Source organism: Sceloporus occidentalis, unplaced genomic scaffold, assembly GCF_023333645.1.
Source record: "Sceloporus occidentalis isolate IW3139 unplaced genomic scaffold, rSceOcc1.0.p SCAF_1, whole genome shotgun sequence".
NCBI classification, from domain to species: domain Eukaryota; kingdom Metazoa; phylum Chordata; class Lepidosauria; order Squamata; family Phrynosomatidae; genus Sceloporus; species Sceloporus occidentalis.
The window spans coordinates 101841288-101863615 of NW_028316981.1; the positions used below are offsets into that span (position 1 = coordinate 101841288).

The 22328-nt window shown below is 41.0% G+C and overlaps 1 protein-coding gene across 3 annotated transcripts in view; it reads left to right on the top strand.

The window, feature by feature from the left end:
• LOC149321902 (NEDD4 family-interacting protein 1-like) overlaps positions 1-19616 on the top strand; it is a 34101-nt gene extending 14485 nt beyond the window's left edge. Inside the window, exons 2-9 of one of the 3 annotated variants that reach the window (XR_016281799.1) lie at positions 236-323; positions 3643-3773; positions 4469-4556; positions 5781-5905; positions 8954-9020; positions 12445-12550; positions 18532-18603; positions 18708-19616. Coding sequence is in view for 2 of the 3 variants with exons in the window: in XM_089531109.1 (XP_089387235.1) it covers positions 236-323; positions 3643-3773; positions 4469-4556; positions 5781-5905; positions 8954-9020; positions 12445-12548 (603 nt within the window). In the remaining variant the exon portion in view is untranslated. The other 2 variants (XM_089531109.1, XM_089531095.1) reach the window with 2 other exon arrangements.
• Positions 19617-22328: the final 2712 nt, after the last annotated feature.

The window sequence follows — 22328 nt, forward strand, 5'->3', positions numbered from 1 at the left end:
AAACAGGGCAGTTTTAACTTAAATCAAGATTCAAATCAGTCATGGAACACTGTGAAGTTAAGTTTTTAAATCGCTCATTTTAAATTACCATGCTTTGGAAATATCTGCCCTTAAAAAAATATAATTTCTTAGTGACTTTAATTTCTGAGTCATCACTATTTTCTTTTTGCCTATCATAAATTTGCCCTTCTCATCTAGTTCTGCCTATGTTAAATAGGAAATATTTCTTATTCAGTTACAGAATGAGGAGGAGTCTGTTGAAAATCTGGAAGTTGTGAATGATTTTCCACCACCTTATAGCAGCATTTCTGGTGAAAACACAGGTAAGAATATAATCATAATTTTCTCAGTCATGTTTGGTGTTAGAATTGCTTTGCTGGTAATTGGATGGATGACAGAGTTATTTGTAGACAGCCTACATTTCACGGTGTGTGTGTGTTATGAGATTGCCTAAAGCAATCATTGTATGTTACATAATATTCTTAGTAGAAACGGGAAGGCTAATTCTGAGAACTGTAAAAACAACAACAGTAGCTCTGCTTATAGTTGATCTTGTGTTGCACATGTGGCTGTTGAAGTCTTGCCATCAACACCCTATGTGTGTCAGGAAACAGAGGCCTGTTACAGACAGCCAAAATAAAGCTGCTTCGAGTCACAGTGGAGGTATGGTGTTTCAATGATGCATGCGTCCTAAGAGTCCAGAAGTCGCACCAAAGCCACGCTCCAGCCCTAAGGACTGGAGCGTGGCTTTGGTGCGGCTTCTGGACTCTTAGGACGCATGCATCAGTGAAACACCATACCTCCGCTGTGACTCGAAGCAGCTTTATTTTGGCTGTCTGTAACAGGCCAGAGCTTGCTTTCTGGAGTTGCTGCTTCCGGTTGAAAAAGTGGAGTTCACATAGTGACACAGCAAGGACCAGATCTTTACTTCCTTGCACATCTAACCTTATGTTGATTGTTGTTAACATGTGGTCCTAATAATGGAGCAGCTGCTTATGGTACGTTTGAAAACATTTGAAAATATTGGCTCGTTGTTGCTTCCTGCTAGCAGGATATATCCTTCTCCTGTATTGCTAAGGATTTTGCAGGCAGGCTTTAGCTGAACCCAGCTGTAACAAGAGGCTGTGCTCATCCTGTAAAGTCCCCAGCCATCTGGGTTTCAAATTGAGACATAGGAATATATTTAGAAGCAGTGTAGAATTAATAAGGATGAATGAAGAAACCATAATCTGCTTCTAAGTGACATTCATTATATGATTACATTCATAATTGATAGCAGTATAGCTGTGACAACTTTGCATTTTGCTAAGGCAATTAACATTGAGAGGCTGTAGAAGCTGCACACGAGGATCTCTTACACATAATCACACCTGAATAAAAGGACACAGAGTCATGCTGTGCTGCTGGCACTTGGATAATGGTTTTACTATCTTCATTCTCTCTGTGGAGAGAAGAGACTTAAAGAAGGAAATAGAAATGCATATTAAAAATTATGGAGGAGGAAAAGAACTACAGAAAGAAATAGGAACATATATTAAAATAGATTTAAGCACATGCTATTTCTCTTGGTGAAATCAGTGGGATCCAAGTGTGCTTAACTTTGGCTCATAATATATTGTTTACAGACTACAGTTGGCCATCTCTCTCTCTCTCTCTCTCTCTCTCTCTCTCTCTCTCTCTCTCTCTCTCTCTCTCTCTCTGTGTGTGTGTGTGTTATATTCCAAAATTTATTTTGCCATTTTATATAAGGAACACCATTTTGCTACACCACTGCATTTTACAGGACTTGAGCATCCATGGATTTTGGTATCCATGGTGGGAGGGATCCTGGAACCAAATCTCAGCAGGTACTAAGGGTTCATTGTATATCTCAGTCATGGTAGAATTCAGAGATACAGTTGTGTTAGTCTGGATCAGTATTCAAAGGGATCTTGTAGCACCTTTTGGGATTAACTGAGAGAAAGACGTTGGTAGCATAAACTTTCGTAGACTGCTTCATTAGATGTAGTCTCTGTTGTCTGATTTACATCACAGTAAACATGCTTAGTATTGTATCCATTGTCACATAAAATATAACTTGTTTATATAACTTTATTTTCCATATTAAGGTGTTAGTGCAGTTCATGAAACATACTTGGAAAAAGAAGAGGAATGAAGGACAGTTTAGAGGAAGATCAGCCATTTGACAGTTCAGAAATTATTAGAACTGTTAGTTAATCAGTGGTAGAGTATTTTTAAAATACTGATTTTATGATACCAAAGAAAATGGTCAGTGTCAGGTTAATGTTTCAGCTAGTTGGGCGAAAAATATCTGTTTCACTTTTAAAAAACACAATTATTTTATATTATTACATGTTTATTCTAGGCTTCTTTTATGGACCTTCATATTAATATCTGCCAAATCAGTCTTATAATATCTTGCCCCATTCAAGTATTTAAAAAATTTCTAGGTAATTCATGAGGAGGGCAATCTGCCCCCATTTCCCAGCAGACAGGGTCCTAACCTCCTGTATTCTGGGTTAAGCTCCTCCTATTCGCTCCTGTAGGCAGGGACAATAAACAAAAGACCGGCCCCCTATATAGGGAGGAGCTAGCCCCCCTGGGCCCCAGTCTTGTTCCTGCCTACACTCCTAGCAGGATGTGTCTCTTCGAGCCAGCGAAGTTTTTCCTTTCTCTGAAAGCGGTTTGAGAGTTTTCTTGGCCTTCCCTTCTTCTCCTCTCTCCTGCCTTTCCCCCCTTCTTTGGTGGTAGCTATGGCAGAGGACCCCAAGAGCATGGGTGAAGGGTCCTTGTCTTGTACACAAGGAAGGAGATAGCTGACAAATGAAAACCTCTGCTCTTCGCGGAGGTTCCCCATGGGGAGAAGCTCTGGGAAATCAGGATTCTGACTTACGTGGAGGGCCTCCATGGACTAGAGTGTTTCTCTGTTTCAGACTATCACCCTCCATGCAAATTATTTCTCATTAAGAGTATAAGGAAGACAAAATTGAATGTTAAGCCTCCATGGTACCATCCTGCTATAGAAGCTCATGGATATCTATCTCCTCCTGTCATCTTTGGATGCCAGAAAACTAAGCATGTGATGCTCATAGTGCTCATGCAGTTCCCTTACAGTTTTATAATAATCAGTACTGTAATACTTTAAGAGAGGGGTGGTTTCTGCTCTGCTCTGCCTTGGGAGACAGAAGCTGCCAGTTCTTCTCAGTCAATTAGTTTTAATAGTGCAAATCTATTTTTCATTCTATTTTTACATTTTGCTGGGATGTTCTTCATGCAGTATTTCAGCATGATGGTTGGTTTAGTGTTATTCTAATTTGTGAACTTATTAGCTCACAGTCTGTGCTGCAATCTGTGTCTGGTCTTATTTTGCTGTGAGAATAGACCTGTTCCATTTTGTTTTCCCAATTATGTAGTCTATCTAATTACAGTGTTAAAATATTCTGGTCCTAATCACTTTGTTACTGCCTTTACTTTTCTGGATTCAGATTTTTAAAACACAGATTTTCAATCCTCTAAGTAGTTCTGTTTGTCAACACATTCAGCTTTCCCCCCAAAGTACGGTAAGTGATAACTTGTAGTTAAAAAAAACCTTTTTGCTTTGAAAATTAACCCATGTAGCTTTCCTTCTTTCCCATCTTCCAGTGTATTTTGACTACAAAGATGAGTCAGGGTTTCCAAAACCACCTTCTTATAATGTGGCCACAACACTGCCCACATATGATGAGGCTGAGAGAACTAAGGCAGAAGCCACTATTCCTTTAGTTCCTGGAAGGGTAAGTGCATTTTGATACTGTGTTCTTTAGTATTTCCTAAGTGAATAAAATGTTTTGTACAATTTGTAAAAATGCTTTGTGCAATTATTATCTTTGTGTTTTGACAGATATCTCCTTTCTTAAGGACATATTTAGATTACTGCAATAATCCTTTCTTAAGGACATATTTAGATTACTGCAATAATGTGAACAGTCTCATTAATATATGTAAATTGCCAAGGCCCCCTGTATATTAAAGGCTTTGATCAGTTCAACTCATGCTGTTTTGGCAAGTATTGCCTTTTAAATTATGTCAGATCTCCCACCCACCCCGCTCCAAATGAATGGAAATACACCTTATATGCCTTTTTTTGAAAAAGTAATCTCTCAGTTGTCTTAGACTGAAAATCAGTTATAGTCTTCCTCTTTCATTTGTCTTTAGCTACTGTCTCTCCTCTATAGAATCATTGAGTTTTAACTATAGGAAAGACTTTAAAAGGGTGTCTGGTGCACTTCTACCGCTCATGTATAAAAAATTCAGATACAAAATATTTTTTACTCTTTTTTGACATTCACTGAAAAGGAAAGGGGTGTGTCTTGCATCGGCAGCTCTTAAACGGGGAGGGGGGGAATAATGTAAACCTTATCCTGGCAGTATCTTACAGTTTAGTTTCCATCGCATATATGCTAGCTATCTTGACCTGTTTATGTTTTAGGAGGAGGACTTTGTGGCACGGGATGATTTTGATGATACTGACCAGCTGAGGATAGGAAATGATGGCATTTTCATGCTGACCTTCTTCAGTGAGTACATTTTAAAAGGTGGACATTTTAAAAGATGTCAGAACAGTTAGCAAATCTGAACTAATATTTTACAGTTGGCTATCCCTTTACATAGATTCTTTATCCATGGATTTAACTATCTTCTGCTTTAAAACTATATATATATATATATATATATATATATATATATATATATATATCAGAAATTATAAAAAGCAAACCTTGATTTTGTTGTTTTATATAAGAACCACCGTTTTACTGTGCATATAATGGGTATATGCTGTGTATATAATGGGACTTGAGCATCCAGGGATTTTGGTATCCATGTGGGGGGGGGGGGGTCCTGGAACCAAAGCAGATACCTGAGAGCAGATACCAAGGGCTCATTGTAGTTCCCTATTTAGAATAGTCCATTCCTGTAGTAGATTCCTTATCTGAATATTGATTATTCGGACTAATTGTATGGCACCTGTTTTCCCCTGTCATACGGAGAGTGATGTACCATACACTAACTGTTTTTAGACTTTCATCCTGAATCAGCCCCTTTAGATAAGGGCTTCCCATGATTTGGGATAAGCTGCACAGTCCTCTGATTACAGTGCCTGGAAGAAAGGGAGTCCAAGGAGGCAGGGCAAATTTAACCACTAGATACCAGAAGTGGGATTTTGTTTTATCATGTTTGCATTTTATATTGAAAGAGACAGAAAAGAAAGATGGAAGGGTGGAGTGAACATTTTTGTTTAATTAAATAAGAACCAAAAGGCCCCTCAGGCCAAAAGGCCCCTCTGGACCAACATGTTCTTTCTCACAGTGACTAACCAGCTGCCCCTGGGAAGCCTGCATGCAGAGCCTGAAGGGTCCTTTCTCACAGTTGCTCCTCAGCAATTGATACAGAGAGGCATAGAACCTTTAAAACTTGGAGGCTGCATCAACTCTTTATGATGAGTAACTATTGATTGACTTCCCTAAGAGAGGTCTGCTGTTGACAGTACATAGGTAGTGCCAGTAGCTTGAGTTCATACACACATTTCTCCAAAAGCTGTTCTTTCATAGCTTTTTCCCCAGAAATGTTTTTGTAGCTACCTTTGTTAATCTCTGCAGTTATACTACATATAACAGCAAGCAGTATATTTATTTTTTATGTTCATTGCATTTTTCATAAGTAATACAAATTAGAATCAATTATATGATTGCTGTGGTGCAATAGAAGCCAGTAGATACTTTGCCTCCTTTTTGTTTTTCTAGTGGCATTCCTTTTCAACTGGATTGGATTCTTCCTCTCTTTCTGTTTGACTACTTCAGCAGCTGGAAGATATGGGGCCATTTCTGGATTTGGTCTCTCTCTCATTAAATGGATCCTGATTGTCAGGGTAAGTTGCGAATTGGAAAATGGTTGATTATAAAAATTGGAGAGGCATCTCTCCTTAATTAATAAATAATTTCTGGTGACTGGACTCGAAGTATAATTTGGACAGATATGTTAATAGCATTTTGAAATTGTAGCCTAAACCCTAGGACCTTTGTAAATTAGTTTATGAAGCAGTGTTGATTTTGAATTCTTTATGCTGATTGGTATATTTGCAGAAACTGTTCTTAGAGATCAGTACTCAGGGATTCAGGGCTAGCATGGTGTAATGGCTTGAGTACCAGACTAGGATTCTAGGAGACCAGGATTCAAATCCCTGTTGCACCATGGAAATCCACTGGCTCTCCGCTTCCAGTGTAAGAAGAAGGCAATGGCAAACTTTGTTTGAATGAGTCTTGCCAAGAAAACTCTGTGACAGGGTTGTTATAATTTGGAGTCATCTTGAAGACCCAACAACAACAAACTTTGGAACTCTCAAAACATAAACAAAGAATAGATAGATGTGGATTATTATAGGTACTAGGGCGGGGTACAGACCACCCAAGAAGGGCGGTCTGCCGGCGCCTTGTCACGCGAGGAAGCTGCAGCGGAAAAACGTGGCTCTGTGGCCAGCAGAGGAACACATAATATTACCAAGCAGAAAAAAAAAGCCACTGGAAACAATACACTGAAGAACTGTATAAAATAGATTAAAGGATGACAGAGGAAGAGCTATTTGAAGATGAACTTCCAAGTTTAAAAAGTGAAGTGGAAGCTGCACTCAGGGCAGAAACAGATGGCATACCAATAGCACTGCTTCAGGCTAGTGACAGAATCTACTGTACAAATATGAAAAACAAAACAATGGTAAAGAGACTGGACTTGCTCAATATACATCCCAGTCCCCAAGAAAGGGAATACCAGGGATTGCAGTAACCAAAGGATCATTGCATTAATTTCCCATTCAAGGAAAGTGATGCTCAAAATTCTACAACATATATAGAGCAAGAAATGCCAGATGACCCAACTGGGTTCAGGATCAGAAGAGGCATAGGGGATCATATTACAAAAATATGTTGGATAATGGAACACAAAAAAGAATTTCAGAAGAAAACCAGCTTGTGCTCTGACTGTGTAGCTCATGAAAAACTGTACATTGCTCTAAAAGATCCAAAAACACACTGCAGAAATCCAGTTTGAAACCACTTTAACTGCTCAATGCTAGGGAATTCTGGGACCTGTAGTTTTGTGAGACATTTAGCCTTCTCTGTGAGACAGCTCTGGTGCCACAATAGATTATAGTTCCCAGGATTCCCTAACAATGAGCCAGGACAGTTAAAACTGTCTCAAACTGGATTATTTTCTGCAGTGTGTTTTGAACCAAAGAAATGGATGTGCCACAACATTTTATGGTCCTGAACATAACCTATACTCAGGGCAAGAGGACAGAATACGAAGAAATTGAATGGTTTACAGTTGGCAAAGGGATCAGCCAAGGCTGTATTTTATCACCCTATTTGTAACTTTAAAGCAGACAATGAAGACATAGAAGCAGTTTGAGATTTTCCATACCTTGATTCAGTCATTAATTAGAATGGAGATTGCCGTCAAGAAATTAGACAAAGACTAGGATTTGGAAGGGCAGCTATGAAGGAACCAGACATCTTGAAGAGTAAAGATATATAATTGAATATTAAGATTGGAATTGGAATTTTCTTGTTTGTCCTAATCTGTTCCCACAGTCAGGTGGAACAGATAACCTAGATACATTGTTATAGTTCAGGGATGGGAAATGTGTGACCCTTTGCAACCTAGACTGAAATGCCCATCATTCTTTATGTTGCTATGTTGCCTAGATCTGATGAGAGTTCCAGTGTAGCAATATCTGGAGGGAACAAGTTTGATTGAATTATCCTAACAGTTACATATGTGAAGCTGTAAAGGGAGTAGAGATGTAATGAAACTCACCCTTCAAGAGTTCTGTGTTGTGCCAAAGTCAGTGACCTGCTTGCATGATTGGAAGAAATGAGTGATTTTCAGAAAGAGTTTGAAGTGTACAGAATCTGAAGTTGATCAGATTTTTATTGATGACTTCAGCATAGTTACCAGATAGATTTTTAGAACTACACATGTTTTTCTGTGAAGCTTCCTTAGCCCAATTATTATTCTGCCTGGTAGTAGCTCTTCAGGGTGTCAGGTAGAGGCCTTTCCCATCGCATACTACTAGAAAGGACTTTTAACTGAAGATACCAGGGATCAGACATGGAATTATCTGTGTGTAAGGCTTGGGTGCTACCAGTGAACTACAGTGCCATCCATGTGTATTTTAGTTGCCTTTTTCACCATATGCCCCTCTGAAGGCATCTGTTTGGTCTTCAGGGCGATAATACATATTAATGAAACATCATGTACAGCTACATGACTTGTTCATGGAAAAACATTTGTCTGTCTTTGCATTCTAACCTTGGTATCATTTCTGAAAACTACAGGGTGACTCATGTTGAATACTCTGAAACATTGCAAACAACTTGAATTCATCTAGCAACAAATGCATTCACCTACCTTTTCAGAGAGGAGCTGTTTGCTCCTTTCTTAATTTAAGCAGCCGAATATTTCATTCTAGAGTTGTGTCTTCTGCTCTGAACCCATGCCAAGAAACAAAACCGTGGCTGTCTCATAAGTTGTGGGGGGCAGATGTTGATCTGTAACTTCTGCATAACCAGTGATAGTGGATAATGGGAGTTTATGTCCAATATCTCATGGTTCACTCTGTTATAGTGGTGCTGCTTTTGAAACTGACACTTGACCCAACTGTTTCTGCCCAGGAGGATGGAAGTAGTCAGTTATTCCTGAGCTGTTCACACAGTCATTCCAGCCATTCAGAAGTAATAGCAGTATACTGCCAGTAATAATTTAAACTTGAATTTCCGTTAGTATATGTAGTGTAGGGAACATGCCTGACATTAAAAACAATTAGCCTATAATGAAATGCTAGTGTGTGAAATCCCATAACTATATACTGATTGATCTCACTTTTTTTTCCTCTGTGTCATTCTATTTTTTCTTCACCCAGTTCTCCACCTATTTCCCTGGATACTTTGATGGCCAGTACTGGTTGTGGTGGGTGTTCCTTGTTTTAGGTGAGTCACACATAAGCAATGAGTAAATATAATTTTCAAGTTTTTTTTAAAGCAATGTAAAATGTTGCAGTTGTTTACTTATTATTCCAAAGGAAAGATGATTTTTATAAAAAAATAAGGATTGCAGTATATTTTGTTGTTATTTTTAGAAACAAAACTTTTCAGTAACCTTTTTTGCTAGTTGATAGGATGGTTGTTTGTAGAGAGGTTTTATGTGTGGCTCCAGACAGTTTAGACATTTTTCTCTGAGCAAAGAAATTCTGCCATCTAGTGGACGTTTCATTGTTTGCATGTAAAAAAACCTTTACAAGTCTGCTCCACTTATTTGACAGGTTAGGAACCAGAGCACTGTCAAAAAGCAGAAATCATCAAAATGGGGGACCATTATGTGCTCTGGTCCATGACCTGTTGAATGGGGGACATGACAAAGAAAAAGGCCAAACCTTTCCTAGAAAAGAAGGGAATGGCTCACACACATAGAAACAGAACCCTTTCCCTGAACCCAGGAGATGGTATATTCCTCTCTCCATCTCACCCTTCCATGCCCCACTTTAATCTCACATTGGTCTGGGGTAGGGGAATACACCTCAGCTTTATTCACCATGTATGTGTGCACCTCTACCAGTCCCATCAGCCTCTTCACCTCCCCTAGTCGTCCCTGGAACCTTTCTGCTCTCTCCTCTTGCAGTCACTGCTTCCTCTTCTGCTGCTGCAACTTTCCTTCACCTCAGCTTGGCTTCCCCCATCTCTCATACTGGCCAGGTGCGGGAAGAATAATGCCTTAGCTTCGCTCGCCCTAGCTATGTGTGCATGTGTGCACATGCCTCCACTAGTCCTTTCCGCCTCCCCCCCCTGCACCCAGCCAGTTACTCTCTTCACTTGGCTTCTGTGCTGCAGCTGCGACTGCTACTTTCCTTCATAGTGGGTGAAAGAACCAGATTGCCTGGGGGGGAGGTGGAGAGGCTGATGGGACTGGTGGAGGCATGCACACACACAGAAATGGGGTAAGCAGAGCTGGGGTGGTGGTATTCCACCCCCTGCCGGGCCAGCATGAGGGATGGAGGAAGCTGGTGATGTGAAGGAAAGCAGCAGAAGTTGCAGCAGTAACAGTAACCACAGTAGCCCCATGAGCAAAAAAAAAAAAAAAAAAAAAAAGAGAGAGAGAGAGAACGGAGGATAAAGAAATTATATTAGATGATGAGACCCCTTCGGGACTAAATTTCTGTTTAATTTTAACTCAACTATAGCACCTCTAAAAGGAGTGAGGGTGGTATTGTAGGTTGTTAGCCCCACATCATCTCTCTAACATCCCTGTTACGTGTACCAGGCCACCTCTTCTCTTTCAGCCCTTTTCGAAGATCTGCGCTTTCATTCTAAATTATAACCAGAACCTATTAGTTCCATGTATGGTTGAAAGAGCAGACGAACACATCATACATACAGGTTTTGGATATAATTTAGAGCAGTGGAAAGAACAAGTCATTGGAAAGCGAGTTGTCAAAAATGGGACCTATGCAATCTTGTTTGTCTGCTGTATTACGAAGTCTTAAGGATCAACTAGACGTAACACAAGATAAGGACTTCTCAGTGGTTTGTTACTTTCCGTTTCTACTTCAAGGCAGCTGTATGAAGCTGCTAATTTGATCAGGAAAGCAGTGTTTAACTATTTCGTTTCAAACTGCTTCCATGATTCAAATCCCTCTCCATTCCCAAAGTAGTTATTATCTGTACAGCTAGGGATGGGAGGAGAAACACTGCATAGTAGGAAGAAATTAAACATCTTTGTCTGATCAATTTTGGCCTATTACAGACTGCCAAAATAAAGCTGCTTCAGGTCTCTTTGGAGGTATGCTATTTAAATGATGCAGAGTCCGGAGGTCGCGCCAAATCCACACTCCATTCCTAAGCACTGGAATGCAGCTTTGGTGCAGCTTCCAGATTCTTAGGATGTATGTATCATTTAAACAGCATACCTCCAAAGAGACCAGAAGCAGCTTTATTTTGGCAGTCTGTAACAGGCCTTAGTGTCCCATTTGGTTTTTACAATTATGTGAGTGTGTCAGAAACCCAGGTGGGTCAGGAACAATGCAGAGGCTGAGTAAACTGAGTGGATTGGTGGGAGGGAGGTGAAGAGGCTGATTCAGTAGACAAAAACTTTCAAAAATCTTCACCACAAATCCTTGAGTAAACTTAGAAGTGATTGGAATAGTGGGGTATGTGATTATGAATGCTGGTTACAGAAGAAGAGGCAGGGAGTAGGATTAAATTGACATTTTGTCCAGTGGAGAGAATCTAGCAGCATAGATTCATAAGGATCTGATTGAGAGGAGTGCTTATCTTTTATGTCTAAAGGGTTTTGGAGTTTGCAGTGGTTAGGAGTGAGCAATGAAATTATGGATGATGAAATCTAGAATGGCAACAACAAAATCAGCTTTTTGCAAAAACACACGACTGTGATTTCACAGAGTTCTTGTTTATAATGCTAGGAAGATCTTTTTCCAGCTGTATAAATTAGCAATAAAATAGAAAGATTTGCTGCGAGGAAGTGCAAAGTACTGCATGTTAGAGGAAGAAAATTTCCATAAGTCAATTATGCCTTCTGCTACAGCTTTGAGGAGTTGCTTTATTGATGATATGCTCCATTGCTGATTTACACTATTGTTTATATCTCTGTGTTAAGCAAAGAAGTACTACATCTTTCTGGAGTGGAGATCATAAACATGGGCGGGATACAGACCGCCCAAAAGGGTGGTCTTCTGCCGCCCTAATTTGCTGCGCAAGGGAGCTGCAGTGGACAAACCGCGCGGCCCCCTCGCACAGTAAAAAGAACCCGCAAAAAGTGGGTTCTTTTTGTGGCGCCGTTGTGATGCCACAAGGTGCCAATGGTGCGCTTGCGGCGTCATAAAGGCGCCAAGACGTGTGGACGCTAGGTGTCCGTCACGTCAAAATGGCGGCGCCCGTATGTACAGGACGCTGTCATTTTGACGCCCTTGTCACGTGCGAGGGACGTCTGAAAGCGCCACCCTTTGCATGTGACGATGGTACCCCATAGGGCCCATCTATCGTGCGCCATAGTTATGGTAGTGGTAATCACAACTGGATTCTGTTTCTCAGATATGGAGTCCCTGACAAAGGTGAACAATGGGATGTTTAAAGTACATCTCCAAACTGCATGACTGAATTGTGTTTAGGAGCATGTGACAATTGTGTGCCGTTAATCTTGAGGCAAACCACAGTCTCCCATTCTGTTTGAACTTGGATATTGTGATTTGGCCTACCCATAGTTCAACCTTCTGGCTCAAGCATCACGATGAGGAAACACAGGAAAAATACTGTATAACAATTTTAAAAGTGACTGTGGAACACTTGTGTGTCTCTAGAGCAGAATATATGCATAAAAAATAACTGGGTTCTTTTTCCTTAGGCTTTCTCCTGTTTCTCAGAGGATTTATCAATTATGCAAAGGTTCGGAAGATGCCAGACACATTTTCTACTCTTCCCAGGACTAGAGTTCTGTTTATTTACTAAAGGTAATACTTCAGTGATCTTGCTTTAATTTCCTTTGTGTGTTTCTTTGCTTGATTATAAACTATGAAATTCTATATTCCCAGCATTCCTCTCTATTTGCTATACAGGCCTGAACTGATGGGAGTTGCAGTTGGAGGGCTAAAGTTGCCAATCTTTTCCTGAAAATGTGCTTGAGGCTGCAGTCCAGCACATGTGTGCTTTGGAAATAAGTTCCACTGAATTCAGTAGATCTTGTTTCTGATTGCACTATTGGTTGTATTTTCTTACCCAAAGTTTTTATAAATGTAAAATGTTAGAAGGCATTCAAAGACAGCATTTGAATTTCTCCTTAAGAATTAAGCCATAGCAAAAGTGTCTGTGGGGTTGGTGGAAGGTTGCAGTTGTTTTAAGAGAGAGCAAGCATGGTACAGTGGGTTGAGCATTGGACTATGCCTGGAGACCAGGTTTGGAATCCCCACTCAGCCATGGAAATCCACAGGCTGACCTTGGGCAGGTCACACACTCTCAGCCTCAGAGGAAGGCAGAGGCAAACCTGTTCTGAACAAATCTTGAAAAGAAAACTCCATGATAGGTTTGCTTTAGGGTCACTGTAAGTCAGAAATGACTTGAAGACACACAGCAACAACAGATTTGTTTTTTAAGGAATCATATAAATATTTGGAGCCAGTTGGTAAATATACTATTGGTACATGTACTATTCTACTATGGCTGTAGTTGTATATAGACTTCCTGCTATATTTTTTTTTATTTTAAGGATACTTCATCACAAAGTTTTCTTTGAAAGCTGCCCCCAACTTGTTTTAACGCACACTCATTTTATACATAAATAATTATAAAATTAATTTGAAAGGATAAAAATGGCAACTTTTTTACTGGAAGCTGGGTAAGGGCACATAGAAAGACTCTAGAAATATTTCTAGTGAACCTCTGATCACCTATGAATTCCCATTTCATTGATTTAAAATGGAGGTGGCCTTTTAGCATCTGTGATGGGGCAGAATAGCAGGGTTGTGAATGGGACATGATGGGCTCTGGACCATGAAATCTTTATGCCACAATAACATTTGCTAGATGTTATGGCAGAGCTAGAGAACTGCAGTTGCCCAAGTGCTTCAGGGTAGTGGTTTCCTTTTCTTTTTTACTTAGCCAAAGATTGTTTGAAATAATTTAAGACATTTAAACATATGTCAGTTTCATTTCATACATATTATTAAATACAACTATATTTAACTAAATTCCTACCCAAATGCTCTGTACGTTTCAACAAAGATCAGTTTAGTTAACTTGCCATCACCCTTTCCACTGCCTCTTTTGCCAGTTCGGTTCACTCTGGCCTGAAACGCATGAGCCAAATAAGGCGGCTTCCGGCTGCTTTGGAGGCGTGGCATTTAGATGACACCCCCCCCCCTCCCCAGAGTAGCCAGAAGCTGTGACAAGGCTGTGCTTATGGAGCAAGAGCCAGACCTTTTAGGAGCAGATTAAATCTGCTCCTGCCAGTCGCTAGTTTGAGACTGTGGTGGTGGCCCGCTTTGGAAGCGGGCCGTGCAGTAGCCGCAGCCCTGGCACAATTGGAGCCAGAGCGGCCAGAGGCTGCTCATTCCAGATCATGTGGCTCTAATGCATATACTTCCCACTCAACTCAGTGCCATTCTCATTCCCTGAAGGGAGAAAAGGAAAGAAAAACTCTTTTCTATCTCACTCTTGACAAGCAGCCACAGAACTGTGCTGAATGAGAAAAGGGCAAGCTCCCTCTGCCGTGATGAGATGCATTGATGAGGATTCTAATGGAATTCACTTTGACCAAGTGGATTAGTGTAATCTCAGCACCACTGAAGAGGCCAAGGAGGGAAGAGAGGAGAATAAGAACAGAGAGTTAGAAAGCAAAGTAGTGAAGGAGCAGCAGGTTGGATGGCAAAGTGAACCCATAATCATAAATGCCCTTCCAAACCTACTTTATTGGACAGCAGCTGCACTGAGAGATGGAGATCTATTTAGCTGACAATCAGGGTGCAGGAGAATAGTTTCTGCTCTCTCCTGCCCATGAGAGAAGCTGCAGCAGTCAGAAGCAGGAAACATCATCCTTCTTTGCCCTGACTGCCAGCTGAACAGACCTGCTCCATGTCTCAGCTGCTGGCTCATAAAGTAGGTTTAGAGGGGCAGGATCAATCCAGGCCAAATTTATAACTTAAGTAGGTGTTGTAGAATATGGGCCACCTTTAATATTTCTTTGTATTCCTTTTTGTGTGCAACAAAATGATACATCTACACAGTTCCATGTAAAAACTTCTGTGTGCTCACCTGTCAGGTTTGTTCACTGGTTGTTAGGATGCCCAAACTTGAATATTTTTGCGAGATCTCATTAGATACATTTAATAGAAACTGTTACCCAGGAGAAACCTGGACATAATCTGATCAGGACAATAGTGGAAAAATTAAAAATTAAAGTGGATGTTATTAAACATGCATCCTTTAAAACAGAACCATAGTTTTCCTTTTCTTCTTTTCCTTTCTGCAGACCAGTAACCACACAAGCTGTAAAAAAGGTTTGCCTTTCCTTCCAGTAGTTAATGAGACACATAGTCGACCACACACAGAATGAAGATTTCTTTAGCAATGGGGGAAATATTTTTACAAAAACACCATCATGACATGAGCCATGTAAGAAATGCAGTTGGCACCCACCGTTTTAGAATACTTGAACTGGAAAAAGCTATAAAAAAGAAATGCTTTGTGGTTAGGGTTTCTTTACTTCCTTAGTAGGGTTTGCGGTGTCCTCTAGTCCTCCTGGATCTTAGCTTCACACTAAATTGTGTACTTCCCTGCTGCTAGATTTTTTTCAGGCTAATGCTCAAAACACAGTTGACTCCTAGGCTGCTTCTGTTTTTTGGCTTTGGCTAGAACCACTAATAATAACCTTTTCCCTAATTTAGTGTCTTCAGATAGAAACAGCTTGGTTCCTTGTAAAAAAAAAAAAGTACAGAACTAAGACAATTGCTAGTTATTTTGAGTGCTGGGCATGTTTATCCAGGAGCAGGCCTATCTGAAGTTCAGTGTAACTCTACAAAGTAAGCATGCCAAAAGCCTGTTACAGACAGCCAAAATAAAGCTGCTTCGAGTCACAGTGGAGGTATGGTGTTTCAATGATGCATGCGTCCTAAGAGTCCAGAAGCCACACCAAAGCCACGCTCCAGTCCTTAGGGCTGGAGCATGGCTTTGGTGCGACTTCTGGACTCTTAGGATGCATGCATCATTGAAACACCATACCTCCACTGTGACTCGAAGCAGCTTTATTTTGGCTGTCTGTAACAGGCCTAAGAGTATACTCCTGACTTGATTGCCCTATAATAAGCCTTGGGCTGTGCCATAGGTAACCACAGGTAAGGGATTGTGATTCATTATCCCATTGTAAGTGATAGGACTGCACACAACATGCATGCGTGTGTGACTGATTTCTGTGTATTTAAAATTAGCAACACTGAGCTTTCAATCATTTGAGCCCCCAGCAGAAGACTACTCTTGTCTAAATGTATTTCTATTTTCCCAAGTCATTGCTCAGTGAAGGCAGCTATGATCTTTTCCCAAGATCAAAACTAAGAAAAGCTCCTCTGAGCTAGGCACCCTCTGCTATAGGAACACTCCTTCACAATGTTTGTATAGGAGTCCAGTACAAGGCCCAGACTCTTCCTACATGCAGCAATTTATTACAGGCAGAATGCCAAAACAGATGAGCTGCACTTAAAAAGCAGAAAAGAACCCTTCGTAGAATAGTAATACCTAAGTTTATGAACACAAGCTTGAAAAAATAAATGACCCATGCTTATGAATAAATTGCATTAATGATTATTTGGGTCTTGCTTGCATTGGCTGTATGTAGACAAGTTTTGAGTTTGCATTTTATCAAATGTTATTCCTATTTATTCTCATAAAATTAATTAAATCTATTAAAATGTTGAGTATTGCCTGTTCTCCTGTAGCCCATGGCTCTTGAAATGTGAAGAAGCCACCTTAAGACGGCCTTATGTTCTCTTAGACAAAATGTCCATAGCTCAGGTGTTGTATACATCTTGTGAGGCCAGGAGAGGGAGACTGTGTATTACCTTTTTTCTTTCCCAATCATATACTTTTACTTCAGTGCAGGTGAAAGTGTGCACCTTTGTTAAGTGAGCTGATCACTTGTGTCATCCGCAAGATAACTTTCTAAACCACAAAAATCTCCTAAAAACACACTCATAAATGTATCAGTTCTTTATAGTGCCAGAAAGGAATGCAAATTCGATATGCTAACAGCCCTTTATTAGTTCTTTGACCGTTTTGGTGTTGTGGCCAAGTTTGGATTAATCCTTACAAAATTACTGTTCCTGTATTTCCCCTTACCCATTAGGCTAGTGGAGTTTTGAGATTCCAAGCTGCTAGATACAAATGTACTACTGTTGTGATTTGTGAACAAGACACAAGAAAAAAAAACTAGATCAAATTACTTGATTTAAAAAAAAAACCCTTTAAAGTCACTTGAGAACTTATAAAAGCTTTTTTCCTTGATGATAAAGAATATTTTATTAAATAACCTTCATGGATGGCTATACTATTCATATCCCAGCAACAAAGACAAGAAGACTTCTTATAACTGTGTTTAATTCAGAATAATGAATATCTAGTCATATTGCTGAAGTGAAACAGCAATCTATATGAGGTTACCTTTGCTTGGAAGCATTACCTTAACCTTGAAACCTCCTTTTAGACCTAGTTCTATTAAATTGGATGGGAGGATATCATACATATGAAATAATAATAATTATTTATTTATTTCTAGCCCACCCAATCACACGGAATCAGGGCAGATTACAGAAATGTTTTGGACAATAAAATAGTCCTTTAAAAAACAACAGCAGTTTCTCTGTTGTCCCAACCAGTTCAATATACCGGGGGCCCTTTGTATCTGCTAGGGTTTGGTTCCAGGACACCCCATGGAAAACAAAATCCATGGATGTTCGGGTCCCATTAAATACAATGGATAGTAAAATTGCAAAATCAAGGTTTGCTTTTTGGAACTTATATTTTTTTTAATATTTTAAAGCTGTGGGTGCTTGAATTCATAGATAAAAATCTATGGATATGGAGGGCCGACTGTATTTCACAAAACTTTATTCTGTTTGGATTAGGAATTCCTTTGTCGGAAGATGCCAGCCACAGATGCTGGCGAAATGTCAGAAAAAACCTCTGCTAGAACATGGCCACATAGCCCGAAAAACCTACAAAAAGCTATGGATGCCGGCCATGAAAGCCTTCGACTTTACATAAGAATGGTGTAGCGTATCTCTTGATTTCTAAATCATGAACACATGTTGTTGCTTTCAAAACTCCAAAAAAACCCCATGAAGTCTAGAAAGTTTTGTTTTTTTAAAAAAATGAAATCTTGAATTTTCAGGGTTAAAATAAAACCTTTAAACTATATTTGAAGGCTGTAATTTTCCCAGACCTGCTGGGATGGTAGATATGACCACTATAATATAAGCTGTTGTAACTTCAGGTACCAGTAATCCATGTAAGATTTCTGTCTTTTCCCTCTTGTGACAAAGGCTACTAAAATCATTAAGAACAAAGATACAATGATATAAAAAGTGCATGACAACCAAAAGTTCAGTAAGTACAAGTTTGCTCATTAAAATTCTGATTGTCATGCTTCTTTGAGATACTAAGAGGTACTCTGCTGTCAAGAAAGTGAGAACCCCATTATGACTACTGCATATGGCATATGGAAAAGCAAGGCAGCAATTTATCTATTTTTGCTTTTAATGTAGCCCTGGTGCAGTGTGATTTTGCAGGTTTAAAATGTAGAAGTGTAATCAGTAAACTTCCTCTTTTTCTCCTGTTTTAATTTTTTGGAAAATGAGAGAAATTGGCCTTTATTGAGTCCCTGCTTTTGTGTCTTATAACTAAAAAATAAGCTTGACATAAATATCTGTGCACCAAATGTTGTTTGAAGCAGGGGAATGAAGTCAGAATAAAAGATGGTTGTAAAAGAAAGGTGGACAAAGAACAAGAAATACAAAAACTAGTGAGTAGTTGTGCCGTCTCTGCTGTTTGTGAATATTTTCTAATAATTCTGAAGTTCTATTTGAAGTAGCTTAAATAATATTTACTTATGCTCTTTTCAAACAGATGCTTTCTGGCAACATTTTCCTGCATTAATGAATTCTCCCTCAACTAGTAAGTGAACATCTGCAGGATGTGAATCAAGACTGAACACAACAAGAAAAAAAATCACCTGCTTTAAAATCAATAAAGTTCTGTTGAAAAAGAAAAGGAAGCATTTATTTCTATTTGTTTCTAGATGTAAAATTTTAATAGTTTAATGCAAAACTCCTATTATCATTGAATCATTAGTGGCTAACGTTTGAAACGGCTCTTGCAATCAAGTCTGTGATGTTACTAATAATGCCTTATATAGTATTTGTAGTCCTTTAAATAGCATGAGCTATTGCCCTGTAGCCAGAAGGGGTCAGTCTTGCTTTTTGTTCTCCTTCCTAAAAATGAACTTGGAATATGTTTTCTTAGTGTAAGATATGTAATAATGCTGGCCATTGTGAAGGGTTGTTCTTGGAACTTTAGATACTTGTTTTGACTGTGTTTCTGCACATATGTATCTGTTGTTAAAATAAAATGAAAAACAACCTGGAATTAAAACATACATGCATAATTTGGATGTTTTTAAGAGGATATTCTTAAGAAGGTGGTATACAAGTGTTAATTTCTAGTAATATGTATTCAGTATTTCTTACACTTGTACTGCACACATTTTGGATAGGGACTCTCACAATGTATGTTGGTGACATCAAACTGAAATAATTTGATGATGCAGGGTATATGTAAAAGCAGATCTTTATTTTTTGTTGACTTCAGTACTCTTAAGGTTGTCTCTAACATGCTTGTACTTTCATTTCTAGTTTCTGATGCATTTAAATATAGAATAACATACACTTTTGATTTCTGCAAGGCAGTAATTCAGAAATTTATTATGTTCAAAATGTAAATATAGCAGAATGTTAATAAATGTCACTTATATTAGTAGGGCTTTCTTTTTCTTTACATTGGTGTTTACTTTGCTCCTTCTGTGTTGTCATAAGTTGGAAATGACTTAAAGGCACGCAGCCACAACAACTATGTGATTTTTCAACATTGTGTTATCCTAAACACTTTTGCAGTACTGTTCAAAATCATAATAAGTTCTGAAGGACTGAGGGGCCATTCAGGCCACCTTTTACCCCGGTTCAGGAACCGGATTAACCACGGGAAGTTCATATTGGCCCCGATTCTTCCACAATCGAAATCGAGGCTTTCACACCTGTTCAGGGGCAAATGCCCCTTGGCATGTATCTTTTGAAAGCAGGGTTTAAGCCAGGGGTAGGCAACCTTTTTGAGCCAGGGGCCGGGTTGCTGTCCCTCAGACAACTAGGGGGCCGAAGCTGTGGGGGTGGAGCTTCCACCCCCGGGGGCGGGGCCACATGCCGGGGGTGAAGCCTCCACCCCCAGGGGCGGAGCTTCCACCCCCAGGGGCAGGGCTTCCACCCCCAGGGGCCAGGCCACATCCTCTTTGCCGGCCCCTGACGGGGCCCCAGGCCCTGTCAGAGGCCAGGAAAGAGCCGGTGGGGACTGCCAGCGCTGGAGGCCTCCCCGTCTTTGCTGGCCCCTGACGCCAGGGGCCCGCTGCCACCGTCGGAGCCCTCCTGGAGGACCCCAGCGAAGGCAACGGGCCTCCCAGGGGCCCGCTGGCACCGCCGGAGCCCTCCTGGAGGACCCCAGCGAAGGCAACGGGCCTCCCAGGGGCCCGCTGCCGCCGCCGGAGCCCTCCTGGAGGACCCCAGTGAAGGCAACGGGCCTCCCAGGGGCCCGCTGCCGCCGCCGGAGCCCTCCTGGAGGACCCCAGTGAAGGCAACGGGCCTCCCAGGGGCCCATTGCCGCCGCCGGAGCCCTCCTGGAGGACCCCAGCGACGGCAACGGGCCTCCCAGAGGCCCGGTGCGGCCCCTGAAGCCCCGTTGCAGGGCTCCGAAGGCCGCAGTGGGCCTCTTAATGGGCGCAGCCATTTTGCCCTTCAAAATGGCGGCAAAGTCTCGCACGACCTTTTTGGTCGCGTGAGACTTCGCCGCCATTTTGAAGGACAAAATGGGGGCCGAAATCGGCGGCGATTTCGGCGGCAGGAGGGACCGGGGGCCAGCGGAAAGGCGCCCGCGGGCCGGAGGTTGCCGACCCCTGGTTTAAGCTGTATCTTTTGAAAAAAACAGGTCCAGGCAAATATGAACTTGGCCCCAGTCATGAGCGGGTCAAGTTCAGGGGAGGGATTAAGTCAGAGGGAGGGCAAAGGGCAGAACGTGTCTCCCCTTCATCAGGGCGAAGGAGGAGGAGGAGGAAGGAGCAGGAGGAAGGGTCAAGTTCAGGGGAGGGATTAGGTCAGATGGAGGGCAGAGAACAGGACATGCCTCCCCTCTCGCAGGCAGCGCTCTCTCTCTCTCTCTCTCTCTCTCTCTCTCTCTCTCTCTTTTTGGTAATTTTTTATTTTTGACAGACTGCGAATATTTCTACAGATACATATAGATAGTATGTGTGTGCTTGTGCTACATTTCCCTTTCATTTGCTTGCTCCTGGCACGGCATTGCAAGAGGCTTTTTTTTTTAAAAAAAAATTTATATGCGAATGCTACAATGTGAATGTTACAAATGTTTCTCTTTCAATTTGGCAAATTGATACAGAATGCTTTTGCTACATGTATATTCTGGAGTGGCAATTTGAAGGAAAGCAAGGGATGCAGAGATGGCATTCCAAGGTGAGGAATTATTATTATTATTGTTGTTGTATGTTTATATGAGGCATTCTGGGTGGCAAAACAAGAGGATGGGAATTATTATTACTGTGACGGGAAGAGGATGCATGGGGGGAGGCAAGGGCTTCGGAGGTAGCATTGGGCTGGAAGCGAAGGGGAGGCTAGAGGCTGGCATGTGGAAACCCATCACTTTGGGGGAGTCACACTCTCTCAGCCTCAGGGGAAAGGCAGTTGCCAAGAAAACCCAAGGATGGGGTTGTTTTAGGGTTGCCATCATCTGTAATGACCCAAATACACACAACACACATACACACACACCTGGAGGTTTTTAAATTTGACAGGTTGACAGAATATGTGCACACTGCCACCAGTTTTTTTAAGAAAGGAGGGGGGAAAGCACCCATTCCATTGGCCAATGGCTGTAGAAAACGTTACCTTTGACGAAAGCGGAAGTAAATTTGATTGACAGCAAAGGAGGCTTCATTTTAAACCAGTACCGCAAATGTGAACTTTGGAGGGTAAACTACCCTGATTGAGGTAAAGGGTAGTCCGAACTTCTTTCCGGAGAGATTCAAGAGGGAGGAACCCGGATCTGCACAGTTCTACCCAGGGCAAATGGGCAAGTGGGAATGGGGCCTATGTTTTCAGGCAGCGCAGAGGTACAGAGAGGTAGGAAGAGGAAAATAATTATACCAGTGCAATGTTGGATTTAAGCCATGGCTTTGACTACCTGCGGAGTTGCTTTGGGGATCTTGCCATTTGAGAATATTGGTCCCTTCCTCAGGAAATGATGCCAGAGAGGACACATGCTGCTTCTTGACTAGTGCCAAGCAAGTGTTGCTAAATCAAATTGGGAAACAAAATGAATTGCCAAGCCCTATTAATATAATGTTGGTGGCAGTGTGCCATTCCTGTTCTCACAGGCGAGGAAGAGAGTGGAGCAATGTTCTAATTCCCACAACTC